This window comes from Terrapene carolina, unplaced genomic scaffold (genome assembly GCF_002925995.2).
Source record: "Terrapene carolina triunguis isolate 2854851 unplaced genomic scaffold, T_m_triunguis-2.0 Scaffold131, whole genome shotgun sequence".
Taxonomy (NCBI): domain Eukaryota; kingdom Metazoa; phylum Chordata; order Testudines; family Emydidae; genus Terrapene; species Terrapene triunguis.
In genome coordinates, this window is record NW_020664482.1 from 27,683,856 (window position 1) to 27,699,244 (window position 15,389).

Genomic DNA, 15,389 nt, shown 5'->3' on the forward strand with positions numbered 1-15,389 from the left:
AGTAAGTATATACATACTGCACCATTTCCTGATTCAGTGTGCTCCACTGTGTTGCAGGCTGTGTGCAGTGGGGGAGGTGCTAGAGCTGATCAAGCAGTGTAATTTTATACATTACTGAATCAGTGCAGGAGAAACCTGGAGGGACAAAGCATCATCTCGTCTTTGGACTGCATTGTAAAATCCTACAGCTCTCTCATCCCGGCCATGCTCTGATAGATTTTCCCCAGTCTTTTTCTGATTTTGGTGTGAATGATAAAGTGATCTGATGATGGCTCTCGTTATGGAACCTATTAGCAAGTGGACGCCCAAGCAAGTAGTGGATTGGATGAAAGGTACGATCATTTATTACCATGTATTATCTATGCTTTGACTCTGAAATTTACATTTCTGCTTCTGTATTTTTTATTTTGTCAAGAGTTAGTTTAGTTCTAAAAATCCATATGCTGTTTGATACAACAGTTCTCAGAGCTCTGACTGAACACAAACCTGGTATGAGCTGCAAAACATGCTGTTGGAATCTCTGCTGAGAACTGAGTAGTGATCTAATGCATTTGTGGATAAATGCAGGCATAACTATAGTGTTTGTGCCTTAAGACTCCATTATGCATTGCAGTGTGATGATATTATGTTTGGTTGTCTTTAAATTTTTCCTGATTAGCTTTGTTTTGCTCATATCAGGTGACTTCATGCAGTGGTTGTGCATGTATGCAGCACTCGTGTGTAGTTTTTAGGGCGATACACAGAGAAGGCAAGATACCAGTGACCGAACTATGGAATTCTGATTCTTTTATTATATCCTGATTTGTGCAGGCTTCCCAGCTTCTCTTGTTAGTATCTCTATGTTTTGTATAATGCATACGCTTCTCTGACAATCACTAGTACCGTGGACAGTGCAGTCTTTGCCATATATGGAGAGTGCAAGAGGAAATGAGAAGAGCTGCTTGTCTGTGAACAGCTTAGAAGAGTTTCCCCAGCAAGATAACTTGACAGGGATTATGATTTCCCTGCACATTTGTAGTTTCATAAACACAGAAATAAGATGGGAAATGTTTTCTTTTGTGGTGCTCTGCTGTATTGCAAACAGATTGATTCGGATTGAAGAGTGAAGAATTGTTCGTGATAAGTGTTTTAAATTTCTCCTGAATAGGAAAAAGTGTGTTTACATAGCACACACATTACCATAGTTATACAGTTTCTAATGAGGTGTTGGTCTCACAGACCAACTAATTTCTGCTATAAAATGCTCTCCCATTATGTACGGGAAATAGCTGCAATTTTTATGGTTAAGGTATCTGTGAATATATGTTTTCTGTAATGGGATTTTAAATATATTATAGGGTTAAACTAGATGGCTGTAGTTTTCTTTAAAGCCTTCACATTCATAACTGTGACTGGCTTTGATTTAATGATGCTGAAATATATCTTCACACTTAACTGAAACTGGGCTAAGTGATCGTCACTTATCTTACAATTGTAAACACCCTACTCTCTCTACAACCATACAGTATCATAAGGCAGATGGCATCTATGGAAATGCATGTCGTTTGTTTCTCAGGTGTCTTCAGCTCAGGCTAGTTGAGAGGCTAATTATCATAAACCAGTCAGCAAGGATGGATCTTGAAATCACCCGATATATGATGGATAGCCATGCCCAATTACATTAATTGAAATCATATGCTGGTGCTGGTGAAAAGAAGAATCTGATTATACAGATCTTTGCCAGTATTTAAAAGGTTAAAAAGTCGCAGAGAATGTTATGGTATCTAAAATTATGAGTTAGATTGTTATGTAATGCAACTAGTAATATTTAAATAATACTTGTTGCTGCATTTCAGAATATTCCCTGTTACCTCTTCGTCCTTTTGATATAATCTGACTACATCTTGGGTAACAGACTATGATAGTAGCATCAGCAACTTTTCCACAATGAGCAAATAGTTTTAGTGCATACAAACAGGAGATTTTTTTTGAATGTGCCATTCAGATGTTCACCATGTAGTCTCCCAATATTAAATTGCCTGTTTGATGGGGGACATTTTATATATTTTAAAACCTGCTATGTCTGCCAGTATTTTTATATATAGACTGCATGTCACATATCACACAAGAAACACTGGGGTATCCTCATGTAACATTTGCCTGGTTTTGTGAATTCAAATATAAATAAGTATAGTGCACCGATGACTGAAATGTGTATAGAATTGAGGGATTTTCTTTAGTAATATGAGTGCTGTGGGCATGAAGATAATGCAAGCTACGTGTGTATCATTACCAAACAAATATTACACTACCATATTTTACCTTAATATTTGCCCTGTGCAAATATGTGCTTCAGATATTATTGAACGCCTCATGTAGTCAAAGAAAAGGGTTCTAACAAATACAATATCATAGCTGACAATGTAATATGGTAACAATTAGTTCAAAATCAGCTGGAAATCCCTAACTTTACTACAATTGAGTTCATCATTGTCACTGTTGCATTGTAGCTTCTTTTGTGTGCTGTGTAGCAGTTTCACTAGGTATAGTTATTCTGCTAAATAGATTTTAATACATTAGTCAGGATGAAGCTGCAGACTGCTAGTGGCGTTCAAGTGATATGTAACTTATCTATATGAATCACCCACACTGAAGGATTTACCTCCGAAAATGCTCACATGACAAAGCCTGACACGACAACTTAGCTACTTATATTGTGACATATTCTGCACCTCTTGCTTAAATGTATTTATTTAAAAAGGATCAGAAGTTAGAATTTGTAACAAGGACCTAGATGTGGAATTTAACTATTACTAGTACCCCAAACTGATATAGCCTGGCTCCCAGTTCCATGAAACCACATCATAACTACTCCTATTATAACACCACCTCTCTGTGACATTTGCAGTAAAATCACTATGTTCTGAAGGTAGAATTTAACCTCGACTACAGAAAGCAACACATTACAACTGTAGCATTTTAACATAGTGTTCAGTAATCAGACTCTGTAAAAATGTACCCCATTTGCCCTTTAAAATACATTCTTAATTAATTTAAATATTAAAGAGATAAGGTGGGTGAGAAATTCAAGCTTTTGAGCTTACACAGAGCTCTTCTTCAGGTCTGGAGTCTGTGTAACCTCAAAAGCTTATCTCTCTCACTAACAGAAGTTGGTCCAATAGAAGATATTACCTCACCCACCTTATCGTGCTAATATCCTGGGACCAGCATGGCTACAACAACATTGAATACAACAATGTTAAATATTAAAGGTTGTTAGTCACAACACATTTCACAGTAAGGTGACCACAGTAAGAGGCATTTTTTAACTTGTGTCTTTTATAACTTTTATTGCAGCTACTGAAAGTTTTTTTTTAAATCAGCTAATAAATTTTGCAAACTAATTTGTGCTGAGTATCAGCAAAATCAGAGTAATGTAAGAGGTCATGGAAGAAAGCCACAAAACTGATGTTAATATTTTAAGACACTTGAATACCCACAGTGCATCTCACTCTATGTCATACTGTTGTAAGAGGTAGCCATGCCCTGAATTGCAACCCAAGGACAATCCTTCTGTTCCTTCCCTTTAAGAGGCATTATTTGCCACAATGTATAAATTAATGGCCTCTCAGGAACAGCATTATAGTAAGGTGGCATTCTTCCTTAGGAACAGACTGTCAATAATAGACTGTCTGGATTTCACATTGTGGACGCCCAGGGAAGGCTGTGAAAGACTTGAGAAACTGATTTTTGAAGCTTGTTCTGGATCTGGCAATGAGGACTCTGGATAGCTTTGTATTATTGAATTTGCCTTTAGGATACACACACATGTTCTGAGAGGATTAACAAATAGATTGTAGAAGTAGTGGTTTTTAAAAAAAGAGGTATTTTCAAAGAAGGATTGGTATGTGTGATTTTGAAAAAATATTTTTTGGTATTTGTAGTGAGTTTTTTCTATTACTCTTGATTCAGTTATTTCCGTATTTCAAATGTATTTCACTTTCTTTTTTCTCACACAAATCATTGATGCTTTATTTATCCTGATGTGTATCCTTTTCTTACCACAAGCAAATACTTTCATTGGAATAATATATCTCCGTGGACTGAAAACATTAATATAAGAGGGTGATCTTTACCTCATTTTATTTAAATTCCTTGGTCACAAGGTTAGGGAAAATATTTTCCACAAGCATTGTAGAATGTAAAATATGTTAAACAACATGGTTTCATAATTGTTCTCATGTATTTTTCTTCTGTTTAGCTATGTGAAAACTGAGCATATTAAAATGAGTACTCGGTGGCAAAGTGTACCTTAATGTTTACTCCTGTAATGCTACTACCTGGAGGCTTCTAATGCATTTTAACCTATTAACAATCAGCACCTCTATTTACTGTACAATCCAATGAAGCTTTGCAGTTAAATCCACGTTTTATCAAAAGTGCACTTCTAAACTGAAAAGTCACCCATTTTCATATGTATGTAAATAGCACAATGAAAGACTGACACTAGCCCTATACAGAAAACAGTTTTGGTGTCTGCAAGTTGTACTTCTGAATCTCTATTGCACTTACAACTATAAAATTCAGGCTGCTTAATTTTAAATTTTTTAAATAAAATACAAAAGGGTTACTACCTAGATTTTAAAATAACAGCTCTGAGGCTTCCTGTGCTTCCTGAATTAAGTAGTTTGCATTAGTTTCTTTAAAACGTTTTTGTATCTAATTGGCATATTGTGCAAATAAATTTAAGGTTCTACACAACAATTCACTGTTTTCATAAAACAAAAACACAAATAGTTGGGGCTCTGAGGAGAATGGGATGTTATTAAACAGCTGGAAATTAAAATAGGAAATCAGCTATTTCTTAAGTGTACCTTTAGCAATAACTTCACATGGAGTCAGCTATTCAAAGTCCTGCTGATTGAAAGTAATGTTTGTCTGCCAAAACAGCCTGCAGTAGAGGTTCCTTTCATAATGAATGCTCAGATATAAATACCATTTCACAAATGCAACCAATTTTTCCCCTTAAATCTTGAATTTCTCCATTCTCCACAGGAGATGCAGACATGAAAAAAATAAAAATTAATTCAGTTGGTAAACTGATTAACTGTGCTGCATTGATCCTGTTCAGAATAATTATATGTTTATCTGAAGGGTTTTCCTTAGCATGTAATTCCCTGATTTCAAGCTGGCTCATAAAAGAGAGAGGAAGGATGGGAGGGAGGGGTGAAGAGCAGGGATGCTGATGACGTGACTGTGCTTGTTAACATTCACATCACACAGGGATCTGGCAAACCCCTTTTCAGTCTTTTTGCTTTTCATTAAATCACTACCTGCTTGTAGCAACATGTCAGAAACAGTGAGTCTCCCACATTTACCAAATGCAATATGTAAAATCTTAAAGCATGTTGGAGGTACTCTGCTAAATATTATGATCTGCCACAAAAGGAGCCTTGCATGCACTGAGCTGGATGATACTTAGCCTTTCCCCCCTAAATCCCATATTTCAAGAACTCTACTTCAAGAAACACAATCTGATACTTGAGTGGATAAGCTTGGTGCACATATTATTTACAAAAATGTGGGGTTCACCCCATGCTTTCAATTCATCCTGTAGACAAACAGATTTGGAAAAGGAGAGAGCACCCACAAGCACAGACTTCCTTAGAATTAGTGCTGGATTTTCAAGCAGAAACTAAAATAAGTGTCTCATCATTGCCCTTGCAGGCTCACCAATTTCAAAAGTGAAACAAACAATCAATTTATTGTTATGGCTCCCAAGGAACCTTTGGGATATCCAAGTCCCACTATTTCCCCATTTCAATTTCTGACTCACCATTGGAAAAATTTGAGTTGAGCCAGAACTGTCCAAAATTCCTCTCTGACTCCTCTTAGTGGTTTAAAACTGCATCTAATGATTTTTGGCAATAATCCTTTTGCAACAACTAATCTATTAAATGTTGCTAAGGATCCCTATGTTTTCTTGCCAATCATAACTGTAAGTTTTTAAAAAAGATTATTATAGTGAAATCACAGCAAGGGTTGGTCACTATAAATACAAGACTCTGATGAGTAATCTGGCCTCATTGCTAAATCCTTCATCCTCATAGAACAATTAAACTAGCGTTTCTGATTATCAGTGAATTGAACCAAAGCACAAATGCTTTCTCTTTTTTTAAGAATTGGTTTACTGAATGGGAGAAGCTGAAGAGTACAGATTGGGGTCCTATAGATACAGTAAGTGTAGGCATCTATTGAGACTACCTGCCCTGGGTTATAGAATACTGTCACAGAATTATAAATCATAGTAATGAAGATGGAAAATACCCAATATGCCACCTAAATTGACCTTTACCAGTGCAGGATTATTTCCTATAACACACCTACAGCTGTTTTTGACAGTTGTCTGAGAATCAGAATCAGGTAAGATAATTAAAGAAAAGCAATATTTATTATGATTTGAGGACTAGGTTTATCCTCCAGTGGAAATCCCTCCACCCTCCTGTTGACAGAACTAAGGGATTGAATAGTAGAAAGTGAAAAGGGGATGCAGGAGTCTGAGGGTCAAGCCCAAGATCATAATAGAAAGTGGTAGGGACTGTGGGCAAGACTGCTGAGAACTAAATTTTCACCCATCAAGGAAAAAGGATTATGAACTTTATATTGTGACAAGAAGGTGGGATTTAAGGTTAAATTCAGTCTTGGACAAAGGGCCTGTACCAAGACTATGCCCCACTTAAGCCCTCAAACTAGGCCTCGTGTTGGCCCTCTGCACATATATGAACTTCATCCTTAATACATACAATGCCAGGCCCAAACCAGATCTGGTTTTCTGCTTCAGATTTCATGGTCTTTCCTTCCAGAATACCAGTATGAAAGGACATTCCCAAATGCAGTGGCAGTTTAAAATGAGGCCTTTGTGAATCGGCATTTCAGACAATGCCGCAAGGCACCCAGTTTGAAATAGCTGGATGATAGGGGGAACAGCCTGAGAAGGAGAAAATATAAAACAGTCTAGATTAATAAAATTTTGAGACTATAATCTGGAAATTCAGGACCTCAGCCTACAGCTCCTTAGGAAAAGAAGTCTTGAAATTTTTCCCCAGAGAATTTTTGATGTGCAGGTAAGTGAGTTATCCTTCCAGGATGAATAAAAATGTGTGGGGTAGTCTGAGGAACATCAATATCTTTTAATTCTCCCTCTTCTAAGTTTTTCTGTTTAATTCTTGGTTATTAGTATGTCTAAAAGTGGTTGGCCAAAACGTCAGAGAGGTATGTTATGGTTTTGTAATCTTTTACTCTAAGGAGATTGAAAACATTGGTATTCTGTATTAAATAGAAATTAGAGCAGTAAAATATATATGTGCATGGTGCTTATTAATCATTGGTACCGTACATGGATAGATACAACACATAGCATTGAGAATACTTAAAACTCCAGTTAAAACCTAGCAAAATCACTACACTGTGCTAAATGCCTTAAGAAATAAAGTCTTAATGTCTTGTTATAAGAAGCTAAAATGACAGCCTTTCTGAGATCAGAAGGCAGGGCATTCTCTGCAGATACTGAGCAACAGAAACAAAAATATACCCATTCTACTCCTACTAACCCTGCGACCAAAAGCCCTGTTCCTTTTAATCTAAAAGGGCAAGATGGTACAGAGCGTGTCAGAAGACTGACAAGATAATTAAGACCCAGTACATTCAAGGCTTTAAATATTAAAAGCATCACTTTGAATTCAAGTCTGTATAACAGCAGGCAGTCAGTGAGACAGCAAAACAGCTGGTCGACTGAATCCCCTCCTCCCTTCTCCACCTTCCCTAAGAACACACAGCCACATTCTGCTCTATCCTTCCCTCTGAGTCGTGACAAGTGGATCATTCAAGACCGACTGGGGCATTCTCAGTGCTATATCCATGTTTAAATTCAGAGCAATTTTCCATGTTGTTGAGATGTTTCTGCACCTATATCACACCATCATTTTTTTCTAGGACCTAGCAAATAGAAACTGGTTTATGTACCTCCCCAGAGAAAACCGTAAATTTGCACTAACTGCATAAAGAAATGTAGCACTAGCAAATTAAATGCTCCCTAAATAGTACCGGCAGATTTACTGCTAAATTCTCTAATTTCCTCATTTTGTAAAACATAAATTCAGATTATTTATAGTAAAATGCGACTGTTTGCAGAGAGGAGTATGAGTTGATGGAATATGCCTCTATTAACAGTTGCCAAATGTTACTCACTTTTAGTAGGTTATTATCTATAATTAAAAATATCTGTCCATTGTTTGGAATCTGAACAGACATCTGAATAGGCAGCCAGATCCATGATTAGCATGCATCTCTAGAATAACTTGTTTTTTGCTCTGTAATCTTACCCCGCACATGACTCATGTTATACATGACACATCTTCTTCCTTACAATTTTGGTCACTTTGGATAATACAGCAGAGTCCTAAGAGGCCACCCCTCTGCACCTCTCCCTGTTGCACTGTTACTTTAGGTGGAGAAATTGGGTTCAGAATTCAAATTTGGACCTTGAAAACCACACTAAATAAGGCAGCTCATACTCAAGGAAGTACAGAGGGATCCACAGTAGCATACACTGCTATCTGGCATATAGAGTGGTAAAGAATGAGAGTATCACACTAATGCTCTTTCATCGGCATAGTGTTGGAGACACTATCTTCCCCCTCTAACCCATGACTCTGAGTCACTAACAGATTCTGTTCCTTTCTTTACAACTGGGTGGGAGAATGTTTTGGCAGGAATGAGATTGGCACAGGTACAGTAACATTCAGAATCTACATGTAACACCTGACACTTATTTTTAGAATAGGTTTATAACAGTCTGATTCTCAGAGGAGGAGGTGTAAGAGAAAGTGGGTGCTTTTATAGTTTAATAATACAGTATTTCTGGTTACTTGGTTTGTAAGTCAGTATTAGAAACAAGTTGCTCTACAGGAGAACTCCATTCTGAGTGGCATTTGTACCAATGTGCATGCCAAAAAAGCCATGGACAAATAAGGGGCGTGTGAGGCAATTCTGACTAGCTCAGATTTCACGGAGAAGCTGTCTCCAATTCATCCTCAGGAGTAGACCCTCACAGTATTTTCAGGTACATAGACTATGGTTCCTCGTGTATGATCCATGTGGCTTGGCATGTAAATGTCTTAACTCAAGTGAAAGCTTGATTATTTCTGTCAGGAGCAGGTACATAAAGCTGCATGTGCAGTGACAGGGGACACTGGATGCCTGTGCATAAGGCATGTCTGTGCACAATAAACACTGCTTTTCAGTACCAATATATGCCAGTTTGGGAGTAAAACTGAATGATCTTAGAATTTAGCCTGAGGTACCTTGGTGGGTAATACAACCCCACACTGGACCTAACAGCAAAAAAACAAAACAAAACAAAAAAACAAAGGTAAGAAATAGTATTAACAATGTGCCTTTCTAACTTCAGTCTTGTTGATGACCCCTGACCTACGAAGCTTGCAGGAGTGGGACTTGCAGTTCTGTTCAGAGCTACTAAATATCTCTTCTGAAGTTTCAGCTTTTTAATTAAGTCTGAAACTTTTCTTTGTTCCGGGTGTGCAAAGATGAGCATTAGCACAGGATAAAGAAAGTGTGACAAATTGTAAGGCTGTGTTTGTGAAGTGCTACAGTGATGTACCAAAATAAAATTATTCCTGATTAAGCAATTCCCCACAGGTGCATCCAGAAGCAAATACAATGCTTGATATGGTTTTCTATTCAAATTCTCAACCAACTGCTTTCCAATAAGTATGAGTTATAAAAGAGATGTAGCACTTTCTAGCTATTCTGTGAATGGTTTATTGAAATGAAAACTCATTGTACAGTGACTTTACAGAATAGATTCAGACTCATAGACAGAACAGCCTTTACTCTAGCCTTCTGTGTACCGTGAAGAGGTCTGCCTCTTTCACTCTGAATGTCATCTGGGGATTGGCTAATTTTTTGTAGATTTGGGGAGTCACAGGGGATGTTATCCTGGGAAAGAAGGAGATTCTGGTCACTCAGAGGTAAAGCCAGGTCAGGATTCCTGCCTGGAAATTGTTCTGCTTGGCTTTCCCTTCCTCTTGACTTATTTTTTGCTTTAAGATGTGTAAAAACATAAAAAGAAGCACTTAGCTCAAAGTGTTGTGCTTATGAATTTCACATGGCAGCAGTGTACTGGCCATCTTTGAATTTTGATTCAGTCACAAATTCTTGCTTTTAAACTCTTGAATTTTTAGTTTATTATTCTTGTAAAGGTGTAATAGATGTTTCTACAAGTCCATCAAAATCTCCTCGCCATTTGTGATCAATGAAGGGGATGGGGGTAGCTCCCTTTTATGGACACCCAGCCAGCCAGTTAGCTATAAAGTCCCTCTGGGTGGCTGCTTGCTTTACCTGTAAAGGGTTAAAAAGTCCCCCAGGTAAACACCTGACCAAAAGAGCCAATGGGAAGGCTAGAACTTTTTAAAATGGGAAAAAAGCTTTCCCTTTGTCTCTGTTGATCTCTCTGGGCAGAAGAGATGGGTGCAGCTGAAATGCTGTGTAAAGTTTGAACCAGTTATGAAAATTCATCATCCATACCTAGAAGAATTCATTGGGACAGGGAACATTTAGATAGATGCAATTAGGGTTATTTCTTTTATTTTCTGTAAGGCTTGTGGATTTCTCTGTGCTAACCCCAGATGCTTTTGTTTGCTTGTAACCTTTAAGCTGAACCCCCCAAGAAAGCTATTTTGGGTGCTTAATTTTTGGAATTGCTCTTTTAAAATCTAGCAAAAGCCTAAGTTCCAGTTGTATTTTCTTTCTTTTTGTTTCTAATAAAATGTACCCTTTTAAAGAACCCGATTAAAAGGTCTGTGCATGTTTTTCAATTAGCTGGTGGCAATAGCTGGGTTTCCCTTTTGTTGTTTTCTTTCTCAGCTTCCCTGAGGGAGGGGTGGAAAAACCGAGGGGCCTCAGGGAAAACTTCCCAAGTGAATTTTTCCAGGATTTGCAAGAGGCAGTTTTTTACTTGGGTGGTGGCAGTGTTTACCAAGCCAAGGTCAGAGAAAAGCTGTAACCTTGGGGGTTTAATACAAGCCTGGAGTAGCAAGTATTAATTTTTAAAATCCTTGCGGGCCCCCACCTTCTGCACTTGAAGTGCCAGAGTGAGGAATCAGCCTTGACACCATTCTTGTACCATTTTATATCTGTTCAGTGTTGTGATACCTGTGTCATCCTCTGTAGTTTCAGTATATCAAAAACAAGTACATGAATGTCATCCAACCATTAGAAATGTTGAAGACTCCTTTGTAATGGCAGGAGTTGTCTTTTGTTAAGATAACTATCTATCCAGGTTCTTATATGGCCCTCCTCACTGCAGAAAGTGTAAATTATGTACAAATTATCTTCCCGCTGAAGACCTCTAAGCAGGGGTGAAAGTAACTTAAAGGACTTACTGGTACGCCGGAGTCCTGAGCGGGGGTGTGGCCTCAACTGGAAGAGGTGTGGCCTCAACCGGAAGAGGCGGGTCCTTTCAAGATTTAAAGGCCCTGGGGCCATTAAATCACCCCAGAGCTACCAGCTGCAGAAGCGGCTGGGAGCCCCGGGGCTCAGGGGCAAATTAAAGGGCCCGGGGCTCTGGCCGCTGTGAAGCTCCGGGCCCTTTAAATCACCGCAGGAGCCCGGCTGGAGCACCGGGCCCTTTAAATCCCTGCCCGAGCCCGGCTGCCAGAGCTCTGGCAGCGCTTTAAAGGGCCCGGGACTCCCCGCAGCAGCTGGAGCCCTGGGCCCTTTAAATCACCGCTGCGGAAGCCGGTCCAGTCTGGCATGGCATACTGGCTTTTGCCGGTATGCTGTACCAGACCGGACCGGCTTACTTTCACCTCTGCCTCTAAGCTAATTTAATTGTTTGCACAAAGCTTACTTTTCACTGAATGGTACTGTGCTGGTTGGGTGTGACACACTCCATTCAGCCTCATAATAGTAAGAGGCAAAACTGAGGTCCATTGTTGCTTACTAGCAGTTGACCATTTCAACAGATCTCTGACCACTTCAATTATGCATCATCCTTGAAAGGACCACGTAGATGGTATGGAACCATTATGGCTCATTGGGTAGCCATAAGCTAAAAAATATAAGGATGTTCTACTATAAAGCAGTCTTTGCTCAGACAAAAAATGAGCAGTATGTGTCCGTTACAGAGAAGCAGGTGATACAGAGAAAAGAGGGTAGCATCCATTGTGGAGTTCTCTAAATTTGTACAACTAAAAAATTTTCCTACTTACAGATCATGGGCAGAATCTATTTCCCCTGTAACTCAACTGAAATCACTGCAGTTACACTAGCGATGAATTTGGCCCATTCTCTTTTTAGTTTATACAGAAAACCATTTTCTATTTGGGTTAAAAAAAGTGAACTCCAATGGGCAATAGTGACCATCGGCCTGCAGCCTCCGAGATTATACTAGACCTGCCACAATTACTACTTGAAGCAGAAGTATGCCACATATCTCCCACTTCATTACCCTAACCATGTCTCCTCCCAGCTTCTCTTGTCCTCTGTTGCTTATTCAGGCTATTCTCAGCCATCTGTTTCTTGCCCTTATTTCATGATCAGATGGGAGTTGAGCATGAATTCAGAGACTAGTCCTTGTTTTGTTTAGTACTCTGGCCTTGTGTTTCCAGGTGAGTGGAGTGCTCTACTGGTTTGCAGATGTGCAGCACTCTGGTACTACCGAAAGAACTAGAGAGAGATAAGGAATGAGGAGAGATGAGCAAGCAAATTCAGTGAGATCAAGGCATAAAAGAAGGAAAGAAGGAAAGTAGGAGTGACAGGATCCTTTTCTTTCTCTCTAGTTTTCTCCTGCCAGGCTCTTGCCTTCCATGACAATTATTACCACCATATAAACTTTACATTCACTTGAGTATGAAATTCATTTGGTACGATCTAAATAACAAAGCTCAGCTGCTGTGCCCTGCTATCTGTCTTTCAGATGCAAATATCTTAGCTATCACAAAACATTTTGTTTTCAAAAAAAGAAAAAAAACGACATTCATATTAAGCATTAGCAGTCTGCAAAACTCATTCATTTTAAATGACATTATCAGCAAGTTTTGCTCTAGTGCTTGGCAAACCATTGATAGTTCTGTATCTCACAAATGACTGATTAAATGAAAATTATTTTTATACAAATACATTTGCATCTGGGCTGTTATTTCTATAGCATCAAAATTCATTAGAGTGGGCTGAAACCACCACCTGTTTTTGGATTCCAACAGCCCCCATTGTGAAGCTTTGCCAACTTTGTGATGTATTTGTAGCACAGCCGCACCGACTGTGCTACAAATCGCTGTGGATATTAAGGATGTGTCTAACTTCTGCTCTATGGGGTCTAAATCTGGCCCCATTAAAAGCAATGGGAGGTTTGCCATTGACTTCATCGGGGCTAGGTTTCACCCTTGGTGTCTATTTGTGTACCCCTGAGAGTAGGCAGGAATGTGTGGCAGTGGGCATGTGGCCTAATAGAATAGAGAACAGGAAAAACACGTATGGGCATCTTCTATGGATTACCCAGCATAGGAGAGTGAGAACTGAACATCCCTGAGCTAATCTTCAGGGTATCCTAAATTGTAAGCCGCTGTGGGGGAATTTTATCTGTTCAGATTTCAGCTGGGCTACATTGAAAAACTCCTTAGTTATTCACAAGACAACTTTATGACTCAGAAAGAACATATACAAGTAGATGAGAAGCCATCTTGGATTTTCTATTCACTGGTAAGGAGAACTAATAGAGAAAGTGAGAATAATGGGAAGCTTGGAACCGTGAGCTACTTGAATTCTGCATAGTAAGGAATGGGATCACTGACTATAGCAATTCATAGATATTATATTTCAAGAAAGTAATTTTTGGGAAATGAAGAAATCTAGCGAATAAGATGCAATGGGAAGATATTAAAAATTCACCAACTACAATAATACAAACTGACCAGGAGAAATTAGAAACATTAACAGAAAACACCAAAGTTACATTCTCATTAATAAAAAGCAGCTGGAATACTGTGTCCAGTTTTGAGCACTGCTCTTTAAGAAAGATGTGAACAAACTGGAGAGAGTCCAGAGGAGAGTAACATAAATGATAAGAGGTTAAGAATACATGACCTATGATGAAATGTTGAAAGAGCTGACCATGCTTAGAGGGGGGACATGATAACAATCTTCACATATGTAACAGGCTGTCATAAAGAGGACAGTGATCAATTGCTCTCCATCTCCAATAGAGGTAAGACAAAAAGTAATTGGTTTAGTTTCAATAAGGGAGGTTTAGGTTAGATTTTAGGGAAAACTTTCTAACAATAAGGATAATTAAGCTGGAACGATTTACCTAGAGAGGTTATGGAATCCTCATCACTGAAGATTTGTAAGAACAGGTTAGACAAAGACCTGTCAAGAATGGTCTAGTTATATTTAATCCTACCTCAGTATGAGGGGATGGACTAGATACTTCTTGAGGTCCCTTCTGGCCCTACATTTCTAAAATTCTTCAATCTGAAAAATACTTACTCAGTGGGAAGGAAAAAGTCTGCTGACCTAAGAATGACAATGAGCAACAATGAGTTTGCAGTTGAATAGTCTGCAAAAATGTCAAAGCAAATTTTGGTATTAATGTGCAGATACATCCCTGCCCCGTGATTCAATGTAATAACTTCTTTCTTTACAAATCGGCAAATTATAAGTGATCAAGGACTAGAGGAACTGTCCTATAAGGAAAAAATTAAAAGTTAATTATACAGAGCTTGGATGAATAATGATTAGGAAGTTACCTGTCACTAGTTTACAAATGTCTAAATAAAGTAAATACTGAGGGTAAAGATACATGATTATGAGTAGTGGAAAGGGAAAATTTTGACTGAATGCCAGTGAGATATATCAAATTGTGGAACAGTTTTCCAAGGGAAGTGGTAGAAACCTTACCACTTGGAGCTTTGGTAACACTGGTAAAGGAAACCATCCTGCATTGACAGGGAGATGGACTGGATATTCTAATTTGTCTATTCCATCTCTTGCTTTTATAATTTTATGAAGTATAGAAAATTATTTTGGGGCATTCATTAACATCAATATTTTTTCATAGTACAATGTAAATGTCCAACTCATTGTTATTAGCTTTCAGAAAGCAGAGAATGCTTTAACTAGTGACTAAATTGCTCAAATAATAATTTGTTTGGCAGAAGTGTTTTATCTGAATCTCTGAATCCTCATGATGTCAAATGTTGCCTAGGGCACAAACCAGGCTCCACTATTCCTGTCTGTCCTGGGTCACTCTTTGCATGACCTCTTTATTGTTAAGTATCATAAATTTTCCCTCTCTAAGGGCTGGCCTACACTGGGGGTTAGGGTGGGGGTGG

At 38.5% G+C, this 15,389-nt stretch overlaps 1 protein-coding gene across 4 annotated transcripts in view; it reads left to right on the forward strand.

Moving 5' to 3' along the window:
• Nucleotides 1–268: 268 nt before the first annotated feature.
• LOC112103386 (connector enhancer of kinase suppressor of ras 2-like) overlaps nt 269–15,389 on the forward strand; it is a 526,129-nt gene continuing 511,008 nt past the window's right edge. For all 4 annotated transcript variants that reach the window (XM_026652993.1, XM_026652992.1, XM_026652995.1 and 1 more), the window contains exon 1: nt 269–332. In XM_026652993.1, coding sequence (XP_026508778.1) covers nt 269–332 — 64 coding nt within the window. The remainder of the gene's footprint in view (nt 333–15,389) is intronic.